The sequence below is a fragment of the Ahaetulla prasina genome, chromosome 7 (genome assembly GCF_028640845.1).
Source record: "Ahaetulla prasina isolate Xishuangbanna chromosome 7, ASM2864084v1, whole genome shotgun sequence".
Classification (NCBI taxonomy): Eukaryota; Metazoa; Chordata; class Lepidosauria; order Squamata; family Colubridae; genus Ahaetulla; species Ahaetulla prasina.
The window spans coordinates 47,567,581-47,581,554 of record NC_080545.1 but is presented as its reverse complement, the minus strand read 5'-3'; the positions used below and the strand labels follow the sequence as shown (position 1 = coordinate 47,581,554).

General features: G+C 37.5%; 1 protein-coding gene across 9 annotated transcripts in view; it reads right to left on the bottom strand.

Annotated features, from left to right (window-relative positions):
• HMGA2 (high mobility group AT-hook 2) overlaps positions 1–11,303 on the bottom strand; it is a 194,093-nt gene extending 182,790 nt beyond the window's left edge. For 2 of the 9 annotated variants that reach the window (XR_009155995.1, XM_058189969.1), the window contains exons 1-3: positions 10,759–11,263; positions 8,227–8,313; positions 6,729–6,790 (exon numbers count right to left, since the gene is read on the bottom strand). Coding sequence is in view for 6 of the 9 variants with exons in the window: in XM_058189969.1 (XP_058045952.1) it covers positions 6,729–6,790; positions 8,227–8,313; positions 10,759–10,878 (269 nt within the window). In the remaining 3 variants the exon portion in view is untranslated. Of the gene's footprint in view, positions 1–6,728; positions 6,791–8,226; positions 8,314–10,758 lie in introns of all 9 variants that reach the window. The other 7 variants (XR_009155996.1, XM_058189970.1, XM_058189972.1 and 4 more) reach the window with 7 other exon arrangements.
• Between the last annotated feature and the right edge of the window lie 2,671 nt (positions 11,304–13,974).

Sequence of the window (13,974 nt, the reverse complement as noted above, 5' to 3'; positions counted from 1 at the left end):
GAACTTTATTCTCAAGTGACCATAGACAGGACCATAGGACAGTCAATGCAAATGTTCTTAAAGGTACATTAAAGTAAGAATAACAAGCACCCAAATAAATGTTCTTGAAGCCATATATGTCTATTCCTCAGTGGTAGCATTATAATGCAACTAATTGATATAACCATATAAGAGGAATGACGATGAGTTCAAAGCAATTAGCCAGGCAAAGGTGTCCATTAAGATTTTTCTCAATACTCTCAAGTAGGATCTTAAGACAAAGATTCTAGTTTCACAGGGGAAACTTGAAGCCAACCCAAGCATGTTCCAAATTTCAAACCTCTTTGAACAAAAAGCCTACAGCTATTGCTACACATCTTCCCTAGCACTGCTGTGTAAACTGTGTAACTCCAAGGGATTTTTTTTTTTTGCCATCTCCTACCAAGGATGTAGTTTAAAATCAAAGATACAAGAAAGCAAGCAAGTTCATATGACTAAAGCCCACTGAAGTATAATTGAAGACATTTCACTAGCAAAATACAGGTAGTCTTTGACTTGCAACCACAATTGAGTCCAAAATTTGTTGGAAGTGAGACAGTTAAGTGAATTTTGCCCCATTTTACAACCTTTCTTGCAATAGTTGTTAAGTGAATTTTTGCAGTTGTTAAGTTAGTAACACACTTGTTAAGTGAATTGACTTTGATTGTCAGAAGGTCACAAAAGGTGATCATGTGACCCCGGGACACTGCAACCGTCATAAATATGAGTCAGTTGCCAAGCGTCTGAATTTTAATCACATGACTATGGGGATACTGCAATGGTTGTAGGTGTGAAAAATTGTCATAAGTCACTTTTTAGTGCACTTTTTCAATTGTGAACGGTCTTTAAATGAACTGCTGTAAGACGAGGATTATCTTTATCAAAAATTCCTTTTCATTGCAAATGTATTACAGCTAGATTATCAACACTTCTTTAGACATATTCAATGTTTCCCTCAAATTTAGAAACATAGCTTCCTTAACCATTTTTCAAGTTCTAAGATTTATAACTTCTTCAGAGGTTTAGTCATACAGTAATCATGATTGGCTCAGGACGGACGTGGAGGCTCAGTGGCTAAGATGCTGAGCTTGTCGATCGAAAGGTCGGCAATTCAGCGGTTCGAATCCCTAATGCTGCGTAATGGGTGAGCTCTGTTACTTGTCCCAGCTTCTGCCAACCTAGAAATTCAAAAGCACAGAAAAAATACAAGGGACCACCCTTGGTGGGAAGGTAACAGCGTTCTCTGTGCCTTTGGCATTTAGTCATGCCGGCTACACGACCATGGAGACGTCTTCGGACAGCGCTGGCTCTTCGGCTTTGAAACGGAGATGAGCACCCCCCCTAGAGTTGGGAACAACTAGCATATATGTGCAAGGGGAACCTTCACCTTTAATCATGAGTATACCTGCATAATCAATTCACTGATTCTCTGTTCTTTTAACATCCTGTTAAGGTGAGTTATATCCTCAAATATGGGTGAACTAGATGAAGCCTGACTTCATTCAACATGTAAAATAGTTTCCCATTAACAGCAGAAAGACAAGAGGAAAAAATTCTTAATTAGATATACTATTTACGTTTTTCTTTTGGAAGCAAGCAAGATGTGATCGATGTTCTTTTAAACCATTCATAATTCTCCTACAAAGGTTTAGTCTAAAATCAGGGGTGTCAAATTCACGGCGTCATGGTGGTATCACATGATGTATTGGGATTTTTTTTTCCCTTCGGTAAACTGGGCGGGATGGAGCCAGCACGTGACACATCTGGCCTGTGGGCCGCAAGTTTGACACCCCTGGTCTAAATAATAGTTGAGGTAATCACCTGAGGAAAATGACTGCCATCATTTAAACATGTTCAGGTGGACAAAATACTAAAAATGATATGATTCCAGAGTCTGCAATCATCATCCATCAGTAACCTAGACTAAAACGTTTAGAAGAATAACATATTTACCATTTACCACTAGGTTTACCATTTTGAATCCTCCATTACTCTCTAGTCGGTAGGATGACCACATGAAAATATTTTGCATGAGTCAGTTCTGCTGACATCCAGTTTCAAGCTTCAGAATCATGGTAAGTACACTGTATTCTGTCCATTTAAAAAAATCTGCCTCTTACTCATAAGCTTATACCAAAGTTACTAAGAAAAGAGTAGCAGAAGACCTAGGAGTTTTCATATCAAATGATCTAAGTGCCAAAGCCCACTGCAACTACATCGCAAAAAAGGCTTTAAGAGTTGTAAACCTAATCTTGCGTAGCTTCTTCTCCAAAAACACTACACTACTAACCAGAGCATATAAAACATTTGCTAGACCAATTCTTGAATACAGCTTGACTGTCTGGAACCCATACCACATTTCTGACATCAATACAATTGAATGTGTCCAGAAATATTTCACAAGAAGAGTTCTCCACTCCTCTGAATACAACAAAATACCTTATGCCACCAGACTTGAAATCCTGGGTTTAGAAAATTTAGAACTACGCCGCCTTCGACATGAACTGAGTTTAACTCATAGAATCATCTATTACAATGTCCTTCCTGTTGAAGACTCCTTCAGCTTCAATTGCAACAATACACGAGCACACAATAGATTTAAGCTTAATGTTAACCGCTCCAATCTTGATTGCAGAAAATATGACTTCAGTAACAGAGTTATTAATACTTGGAATACACTACCTGACTCTGTGGTCTCTTCCCAAAATCCCCGAAGATTCAACCAAAAACTATTGACTTCACCCCGTTCCTAAGAGGTCTGTAAGGGGCGTGCATAAGAGCACAAGCGTGCCTACCATTCCTGTCCTATTGTTTCCTTTCGTTATATCCAATTAATATAGTTATTATATACTCATGCTTATATATATGCTTATATATTGTTTAGTTATTTCATGCTTATGCTTATATATACTGTGCTAAAATAAAAAAGACTACCAATCACAGTCAAATGGAACGGAGCAAATGCTGCCTGCATGGTTTCATATAAATCAGCACATGCTAAAGAAATCAAATCACTGCTTTAGCAGACATGGGTTGCTTTGCTTTATAAGATTACATTCTGCTTTTAATAACTATCACCAGTATATGAATATGGTTATGCCAATGTAATCTTATTTCTTGTTTTAATATGTGCCAAACCCTATGGCCCCACCACTTTCTATTTACCAATATGGTAATAGCTATAGTGTGATGTCATTTTTAAGAGCATACTCAAGATTAAGTATTGTTTAGTAAGTAACAGAGGAAGAATTAGTATCAGCATAGCACCTCAAGAATTATCCTGCCATAAACCATAAATTACAGGCACTTTGGAAGTAAAGGAAACATGCTAACAAAAGCAGCTCTAGAAGTGTTTTACTATTGGGAGTGGAGGGAGAAATCACTGTTCTAAATTTTAAAAAAATAGCTGGAGTAGCTAAAACCCTGCATCTTTCTTCACTCTCTGTTTGCAAATTTGACCACAAAGGAGGGGATTGGTTTCTTTTCTTGGCCCAAGTATAAATAAATGACAGTCTACATACAGATGTGATCTATGCTTGCAAATTAGGCTTTTTCCCCAGTGTCTGGATGATACTGTCTGAAGAATGACAATGCTGGTGATATTCACAGTTTAGGCTGTTTGTTTTAATTGACTGGTGAATAAAAGGCATATACGCATTTCAGAGATGTATGTCCATTGTCTCATTTTTTCTCAAAACAGATTTATTTTTTTGAAAGTTAATAAGCAACTTATTTTCTAATAAACTACAATTTAAGCTGGATTTATATTTTTTAAAATAGGATGAATTTGATTTGTCATTTCATCTAACATGTACTTAAATCCCATTATGAATCATGTGAATTCACTTCCAAAAAACAATTTGTAACACAATACCCCAAATATATATCTTTATTCTAAAAAAACAACTATATTTTATCAAGTATAAACAAAGAATATGAACTGTAAATCTAAAAATCTAGACTATGACCCATGTTTTAAAAGCTTGTTTTAAAAGTTATTAAACAATTTTCCTCAAATATTTAAAAAATCAATTTTAAAACAACAGCATAAGAATTTGTTCAGTGACAGAAACATCTGAATTAGAATAGAGCTATCCTGCTTCCTATCTTCCTTGTTTTACCTCTTATTTGATTTCTTCGTGAACTTAAAACTTTAAAAGAGCTAATACTGCTGCTGTTGTTTTAGAAAGCTCTGTTAATTATACATTCATTTAGTTGTGGGTTTTATATTACTGTTTTTATGGGCTATTCCCTGGAATTTGAGCAGCAGACATGAAACAAGCTACTCATTAGATCCTGCAGCATTTTTATGTATTGTCAAGTTTCACACTACTAATTTCCTAACAAGCTCAATTTGTTTTAAATGCCTCCCAGGCCCGATTTCTAAGTCTACCAGAAGCTGTGTAAGCTTTAAAAAAATGCAGCAATATACATCATTGAGCATTCCAGGACATTCCCAATAGATTTAATGGAATTTTCTCTAAAATATAACAACGATCCACATCATTCACCCATATATATCATATAGACACGGAGAGAGAGATTTTTAATTATGAAGTGTAAGAGTTCACAAGAGAAAATTTTATCAATTAATCATGAGCTTCTTTATTTGCCTGTCTGAATTCTAAAAGTATTCATTTATCTTATAATACATTTCAATTACTTTACTTTGAGGAAGATGCCATCTATTATTTATCATAAATTTTATCAACATTTCATTATCTACAGAACCTACTTTTATGGTAAAATAATTTTAGCAGTGACAACTCCGGCTTTCCAATCTAGGTTGGAAATAAGTGTGTGTGTGTGTGTGTGTGTGTGTGTGTGTGTGTGTGTGTGTGTGTGTGTGTTTAAAATTATTTAATAGCCGTATCCCAGACCAATAAAAAGCATAGTTACAGTTAACAATAATATATTTTTCTTAATAATTCAATTACCAAACGTGCACATTATGTTACTTTGTATACATTGAAATTGCAAAGTGGGTTATAATTCTTAAAGGTCCAAAAGGATAAAGCACTTCTATGATTTACACATCTTCTATACTTTATTATTTGTCCATTACACTTTAAAATTTGTTTCTTTATTAGCTGATTTAACAATGGAGAGGCACAATATAAATTATTTAAACAGTACATATATACAGTTTTCCCATTGGAGCAAAGAAACTGAATTCGTATGAATATACGTTTATAAAACAAATCTATTTCCACAATAGAGTATGGTTAGGATAGAGAACCATGCATATATAAAATTAATTACCTACATCTTAGAAATGATTCTTCAAAAATAGGCAAGTAGTCCTTTTATTAAGTAGATATTTAACCCACATAAATAAAAATTTAACCAATAATCACTTCTGTACATTCAATAATTACTGCAGGATATATTTTGGAAGATATATTTTGGAATATTTTTGATATTCTAGATATGGGCAGAATCCCCCTAAAACTTCTTTCAAACAATCTTTTTCAACCGTTGTAAGTTGCAAGTAAAGCTGCCTCTTCTATGACAACCATTATAAAACTCCTGTGTTTCACAGAGCCACAGCATCTAGTAAATGGTATATTTTTAATATAGCACTGATGACATCTGCAAAGTACAATTATTCTATTCTTAAAACAATCAACACTTTTAAGAATATTATCTTTGAATTATGAACAAAAATGTAGCCATTCCTTTGTGAACATTTCTAAATAAATCCCTAATTTTTTCTAAATCAGTTTAATATTATAAAATAATCATAGAAATATGTTAATTAACATTTATGTATATGCACAATCCTAAACCTATTTGTTCTGCAAACTGAATTTAATAGAATCAATAGTTAGTATCACCTGGAGAGTTGATTAATTATCTAAATTTATAAATCTCAAATATTGCTTGCTATAAAAATGGTAACTGTTTAATACAAAGACTAGAAGTATAAGTTTTGTGAATAATAGATTCACTAACTGGGTTCACTTACCATGTTAAGTTATTATTTAACTTAAATAAGGTGTGTTGAATAAACTATTATATATGAGTGTTAAAAATATCACTAAGCCATCAGTGATTTACAAAAACAGAGAATTATTTCACACATCACACATAACCAAAATCAAACACACTAGAGGTAGTTTTGACTTACAACCAGATACTTACTGATTGTTTAAGCTATGGCAGACCTCCCCAGGGATACTTACAACCTGATTTCAAAGTTCTGATGGACAGATCCCCCACTCTCCAGCAGTCATGTGACATTTTGGGTGCTTGATGACCGACCCACATTTATGGCTGTTTGTAGCATCCTGAGATCATATGACTATATTTTATAGCAGTTTTGCCCAAAACTAACATTTACTTCCAGTTTTTCTCAAACCTGGCCCATAGCAAACCACTGATTCACTTACTTAAAAACCATCGAGTGGGTGACCCAAATTACAACCATCACAATGTACCAGCAAAATGGGCAGGCTTCTTTACAGTAATAAGTCAAGGACATTACAGCTCAGCAAGACTGGCATTTTCTGTTTCCATAGTGGCCAGCTATGGGCCTAAGGAAAGCCTATAGCAGAATGTGAAAACCCTCCAGAAATTGTCACGAAATCTCTGAGAAATCTGGCGGGGGGATGGGGGAATTATAGTTGTACAGATTTACAACAAAAAAAATCTCAAGTAATTTACACCATGGATAGCTGTGTCCTTTTGTAAATGTAGTCTTTTCCCACCTGGTGCCCTCCATAGCTGTGGAATATCTGTTCCCAGCCTGCAAGACAATGGTCATGAAATTCTGGGAAGAAATAAAGAAGGCTGATTTAATTTTTCATTAAAGCTATTCTCATTAGTAGTCACTACTATATCTTGTTAGAGGGAACGTCATTCCTTGTCTTATATTGCCTTCTATCCATTTAGATTGGATTGGATAACTGTAAGATTCTGACTTTTAGCAGTATGAAACCTATTCATTTCCTTGATAACATCTTTAATTTTATAAAACCCTAGCATATCACCTTACTTGCATTCTCTTTTTTTGGGGGGGGGGGATTAAAGTTACAGATTATTTTTGTTGTGCTCAGCTGCAATCTTTCTGCAATATTCTTTTAAAAAATAGATGTGCCAGTGAAACATATTTAGTATTTTACATTCCATTTGCAAAAAGGGGAAAGGCAAAGGAATAAAGTAAAGTTTTCTGTACTGAAACTCAAAGGAGCTAAATTAAACAAAGACAAAAACATTGTCAGTCCCTAAATTTAAAAAAAAAACATTTATCATAGGTTGTTATGATAATTCATAATATCACATTAACAATATCAAAATTGATGTGCATATATAAAAAAGTGCTAAAACAAGTTTTAACTAAAAGAATGCCACAACTGTATAACAATAATAGTATTTGTGTTTTTGTTTCTTATGTATTTGTAAATGAAAACCGCTGATGGTAGCAACTGGTCTACCAAACATGATTCATGAAGTTTCAAAATTACTTAAAACTGAGGTGAGCAGTATTCTTATAAAGAAACTGTAAATAGCAAATCACTATGCTATCCATGATTTTTTAAATAAAAAAGTATTTTTTCTCGTGGTATTATGTCTTGGAATAAATAAATAAATAAAAATGGTCTGGAGGCAAAGTGGATTACTTCAATGAACTTGTCAATTCATGCTTCCTTCCCTTGACAATATTCAGAATGCAGCAATTGTTCAGAATATGGTGTTTCCCCCTTCCCCAAAATATGCTTCCTAAGTCAAGGAAGGAATATAGAGGACAGTCTGGTATTCAACCTTGATGTCTGATGATGATGATGATGATTATAATGAGTATATAAACATATATCCTGATACCCATCAATGTATTATCGAGCTTATGCTACCTATATAGTTAACAAAACATTAGAGTAATAATTTGCCTAAGTATATTAAACATTTTCAGAATATGAACATTTAATGTTAGACACTAACAATAGTAGAATTTATTTAACACTAGTATACACAGAGTTCATATATAGTGAAATCCTGAATTTGGAAATTAAACATATGTAGAAACTATGGGGAGGGAGAGGACTGTTTCTCATATGTCCAAGATCCTCCTCCAACATTCCTGCCTGAAATATTATTAAAATGGCCCAAATCCCGCACAGTTCAAAGGTTAAATGTGAAACTGCTTAGACAATAGCTAAAAAAATAGGAGGTAATGAAAGCAAATCTTTTGTTCTGGAATATTCTCACCTTCTGAGCTGCTTTAGAGGGACTCTTGTTTTTGCTTCCTTTAGGCCTTCCTCTTGGTCTTTTGGGAGATGGCTCTCCTATAGGTTCCTAAAAACAGAAAACACACTGTTGTCCCCAAAAACTCAACAGAAATATAAATACAAACAACGGAACTTAAAATACATACCACACTTGTTTTATGTCAACAAGTGACTCAACTTTAATAGTGAAAAAGAATGTTAAACAGGGAAATAACAGTATATGTTTATCTGCATTATTTAAAATGTTTATCCCTAGCAGCTTGAGCTCCATAGAAAAACAATGAAAAAGTATGTCAGATATTACAGCAAAGATACATTTCTCCAACCAAATACACCTAATAAGATTGTTTTATCATTCTAATCAGTGGAGGCTCTTCCCATTCACTTGATAATTGTTTATTAAGTATACATTTGTAATCACTTGAGACTGGGATTCCAACCTTAAAGAACCTTTAAGGCATTTTTTTTTCTCTTGTTATCAAAGTTACTAAAGTTAGCTTTGCTTTGTTCTGTAGTTTACAATCCACTTTGTCTAGCTTAAAGGAATCTACATATTATACAGTATGTGGGGGCTCTGCATGTTCTGGCCTGATGAGAAAGCAATTTAAAGTTTATAGCGTGACTGAGATTCAGAGCATATAAAACCAGTTTTTGTTCAGGTATTTCCCCCCAATGGTTTCTGTTTGATCATAAACAGAAGACTGCTTAAATGTGTAGGATTCCAGTTTTCAGAATTCAAATGTTTATTCAATGAATCATATGGACTAAAAGGAAAAAAAACATCCACTTTCAAATATTGAACATTTTATTTGGATTACAGGATGAAGTTCAACTAATTAAGTGCAGTTGTGAATGGATCTTAAAACTCTGCTGCATTCTTTAGGTTGCAAGAGAAATTAAGTCCCTAATCCTATACACGCTTACCTGAGACTAAAACCCAATATTCAGTGAGGCTTACTTCTGGGCAGGCATGCATAGAATTTCACTGCACTATAACTGACATAATTTCAAAAAAAGAAAAATCAAGCCAGATAGTTATAATGTTCAGCACTGACTGGGAGAGAAGCAATTTTTTTTCCTGAGTATAGTATATTTCATAAAACATTTCATTTTCAAACAACAATCTTCTTTCAAAAATAAACTGATATTTTAGTTTATCAGTTTAGTTTATTATTATGGCGATGATGGAAAATTTTGCTACAACTGAGGGAAGGGAACACTAAATCAGGATAGTTTAACAAAGGTAACACTAGGAGTGTGAGTGTGTGTTTACACACTGTCCTTTCCCAAATATATTTATTGCTTTATTGTTGGGGATGTGAAGAGAAAAGTAGGGTAAGTGTGAAGTCCTAGCTAATGATCATCCAACTGCGCCGCAAATTTAAGGGAACCCCCTACTTCGAGGTATTTTACATTTCAGGTTTCAGATCAGGAAGTGGTTTGATGCTAATGAATGAAAAAAAATTATGCCGCGGAAGTCAGCTTTAAATGCACTTAGTAGGCAACTCCTATTGCTGATAGCTGCCTCGGAGGAAATGGAAACCAACCCAAACAACAACAGAAAAAGTTCTCCATGCGGCTAGGCAGCGCTACAACTGCAACCTTAATTGGTTGCATCCGCAGAGAATCTCTCCCTCTCTCTCCACATGACTTGAAGGGAGTAGGACGACCCGGGTATCTCCGCAGGCTGTTTACTTTGCCAAATGTACCACATAGTAGTTATGGATTTCACTTCGTGGAAAAAAAAGGGAATGCCCAAGATTCAAACGTCCCATGAGGACTCACACAGCCCTAAACCCCGAAGCACCCTTTCCCACACAGAGCAATCAGTTTCCTGGAGGGGAGGCGGGAGCGGGGACCACACTAAACCTCGAGGAAGTCAAACAATCCAACAAAATGCAAATCCCACAAAACACGCATCCAACAATGGCTCCCCCTCTGAACCACACAATTGGGGAGTCTGACCCCCTCCCTCCCTCCCGGCCACGATGGGAGGGGGTGAAGTCGGATGGGACCAGAGGTGGCAGCAGCCACTGCGAGACGAGCTAGAAGACACATGGCACAAAGATTGAGACGTAGCGAAGACAGCCCTGATTCCCATTCTTCCTTTCAGTCCGCTCACAGGATCAGATTTAAACTTTGCTCGAAACAAGCCCGCGAGCGCTGGTTGGTGGGACCGGAGCCGAGTAAAACCACACAATAAAGGCAAAGATAAGTTTTTGCCAGTTCAAAAGAAACAAACGCGCGCGCGCTCGCACATTTCTCCCTCTTTCATACGCGCGCGCGCGCTCACACACACAAACACGTTCTACTCCTTCCCCTTGCCAGTGGGATTTGCAGCCCCGAGCCGCTTCATTACAGTTGCTAGCGACCAAAGAAACCCGTGTGGCCGCCACAAAACTTTTACATCTACAAACACACACCACCAATGCCGAGGAGCTTGCAAGGCACGTGCGCGCCCGATTCTCACATCTCTCCGCTCTGTTGTAGGTTAGCTAGAGGAAGTACTGACTTGTGGCTGTTTCCTGGGTCTCCCTCGTCCCCTCTTGGGCGGTTCGGCGGTGGCAGGTTGTTCTTTGGCAGCCGCGGAAGAAGTCGAAGGCTGCCCGGCTCCGTCACCTCGTGCGCTCATCGTGACTCCTCGCTGCCTTTCAGCTCTCCGCGGGCTCTGAGCTCGCTCCCGCTCGCGCTCTGCGAGGCACCTTGGAAAAACGGAAGGATTCAAAGGCGACCCCGTCCACTCGCAACCCCAGGGCAGCACCGGCAGCACCGCTACCCCTACCACCGCCGCGCCGGACGTCCTGGTGTTGCCAAAAGGAGAGGAGAAAGGGAGGAGGCGGCGAAGCAGAGGAGGAGGGAGATGATGGTGGTGGTGGCGGCGGCGGCGGCAGTAGCGGGGCTAGTGAGGCTGGTGCTGGCGGCGGCAGAAAGAGGCGGCGAGGGAAAGCTCCCCTCTTTACAATTTAGCGGCGGGATGGAAATGCGGGAAGATCGAGCCGCTGACTTTTTTTGTTTTGAGCAAAAGTGGAGGGAGTGGAAAGAGATAGAAGCGCTTGAAATGCTAGGAGAGAGCAAGAACGGTGGGTGGGTGAGTGGGTGGGCGGGCCGGCGGGAACGCTCCTCTTACGAGCGCAAAGCAAGTGGGGGCTCCGCAGACTCCGGTGCGTTCAACAGCAACCCGAGTTAGAGAAGGAACTCGGGAAAGTGTATATAACCCAGCGCGCCTTTCGGCTGGGCTGAAACCGGATCGTGCACGTTGGGAGTGAAAGAGATCACACGGACACAAGGGAGAGAAAGAGGGAGAAAGAAAAAGCCTCCGAGGCGTTCGTGTGTTTGCCTCCGTAAGGATATGCCGAGAGAGAACGGCCGGCAAAGGGATGGAAACACTAGAAGACGCCCGTCCTCGATAAGTAACCTGCGTTAAAAAAAGAAAGAAAGCTTTTGCCATGGGTGGGAAAGAAACAGGAGGCAACAAGAGAGGAGGGGGAGGCCACCATGAGGACAAGAGGAGGAGGAGACAAAACCAGAGAAAGGGAAAAAACAAATGAGGACTGGACCTAGACCAAATGCTGTAAACCATTAAAAACAGCACCTCAAAGAATGTGCCCTTCCAAGATGGTACTTGTCCAAAGTTGATGCTGCCCAACTTTCAAGTATAAAATGGCTGAATTGGTTGAACTGAGCCAAACAAATCAGGTTTCCTCATGCAGATGGCTTTTTCCCTCCACATTGATGCCAGGATCCTTTTGCTTGCGAGAAATACTCAACTTTATTAAAACAAAGTTCAGTATATAGTTCCGGAAAAATAATTTGAATGTGAAATAATGAACACATAAAAATGTCATTTGAATACATGCCACCACCTCCTCTTTGCCCTTTGTTAAATCCTTTAATCCATTTTTTCTCTACTGATGACATTAAGTTATACTTATCTAGTACTTTTTTTTTCAATAAAATCAAAATCAAACCGCTAAAATGAGTTTAGTTCCAATCTGCAAAACTCAAACACAAGCACTATTTTATGGCATCCTGGCCAGTAGTATGATAATAGTAGAAACCATAATAGCAACATTTCCTTTAGAAATGTTTTAGATAAACATTTAGATAAAGCAACTATATATCCACCTAGTTCCCTCCATTGCCTGTCCATTTCTTTGGCAATAATTTGCCTCTCTGTTTTGAACTCCTGAATCATTTTGTTATTATCCCCCTCAGCATGTTATTTTTCAAATACAGGCTTTGAGTTGCCCTCTTTAGTTTTTGTAGACTTCTACTTTCAACCACATCTTTTGCATTCTGATCAATTATTCAACATTTTTATGTCCAAAAAGTTTTATTGAGCCAAAGGAAAGGTCTTTTGGGATATCTATTTAGTTGCCTTCCATGCACCCCTGTAGTTTTCTCTGTATTCTGCCACATTAGAACCAGGGCAATTTAGCCTCCACGATGAAATAATTTAACCAAATACACCTTCCTGTTTCTTATTTTATAACACTCAGCTTGATATATATGGCAAAATAAAATATGAAACGAGAGGCAGACAAACTAACTAGAAAAGTCCAGGCAGCATCAGGCCAGTGGTGTAACAACCAGTTCACCCGGAACTGAAAATGGGAGCTTGCACCTTCCATGCATGCATCAAAAATATGGAATATTATAGCGCCACGGTAGGTGGGCGGGGCCAGCCACTGGTCAGAACTATCAGTTTGCCCGAACCGGTCCAAACCTGGCAGCAGCCCACCACTGCGTAAGGCCCTTTACATTTCTGTGGCAGCCCTACAACAGATGAATATTTCCACACCTGTATAGTGATGTACTGAAAAAAGAGAGCAGCAAAACCAGAAGAGAAAATCAAAACACCACTCAGAAAGGACCCATTGGGTGAGTATATGATTGGCAACGGGCATAGCACCATTTTGTGCCAAGTTAGGAATAGCACTTTAACTCAGCAATAGGACAAACCCTTCTTCAGTGACATCCAATTCTTTGTGGCACAAATGACACCATTTTATCAGGATTGTCTTAGTAATTTCTTTCTTGTAATTCATGCTTATGCCCTTAACTATACCATCTCATCATAGTGACCGTATCAAGCAACTTCATCTTCTTCTTTTTTTGCTTTTGATTTAATCTTGGATTTCACACACACGCACACTTTTTAAAGTATTCAGCAACATCCTGGCTTTTGCACTCTTCATTCTCAACCAATAGAATAGAATAGAATAGAATAGAATAGAATAGAATAGAATAGAATAGAATAGAATAGAATAGAATAGAATAGAATTTATTGGCCAAGTGTGATTGGACACACAAGGAATTTGCTTTTGTGCATATGCTCTCAGTGTACATAAAAGAAAAAGAAAAAGAAAATACCTTCATCAAAGGTACTTTTTTTCCTTAAGCCTCCTTATTTCCCTCCATTAAAATGGTATCATAATATATCTGAGATTGTTCATGTCTTTCTCAGTCTGACATTTTTTTTATGTTCTTTATGTAAATAAATAAAGTAATACAACCTTGGCATATTCCTTGTTTAATTTTGAACCATTAAGTTTTGTTTTGTCACATCCTGATCATTATATGTATTCTTCATTGGGCAAATGGAAGTGACTCAATAAAACATTTTTGAAGAGCTATTCACAGTTACAGGATATATAATTGAAAGCCTTAGTATAATCAAATAAAAAAAATATATAAACCTTTCTGGAACTCTTTTACCTTTTCCATT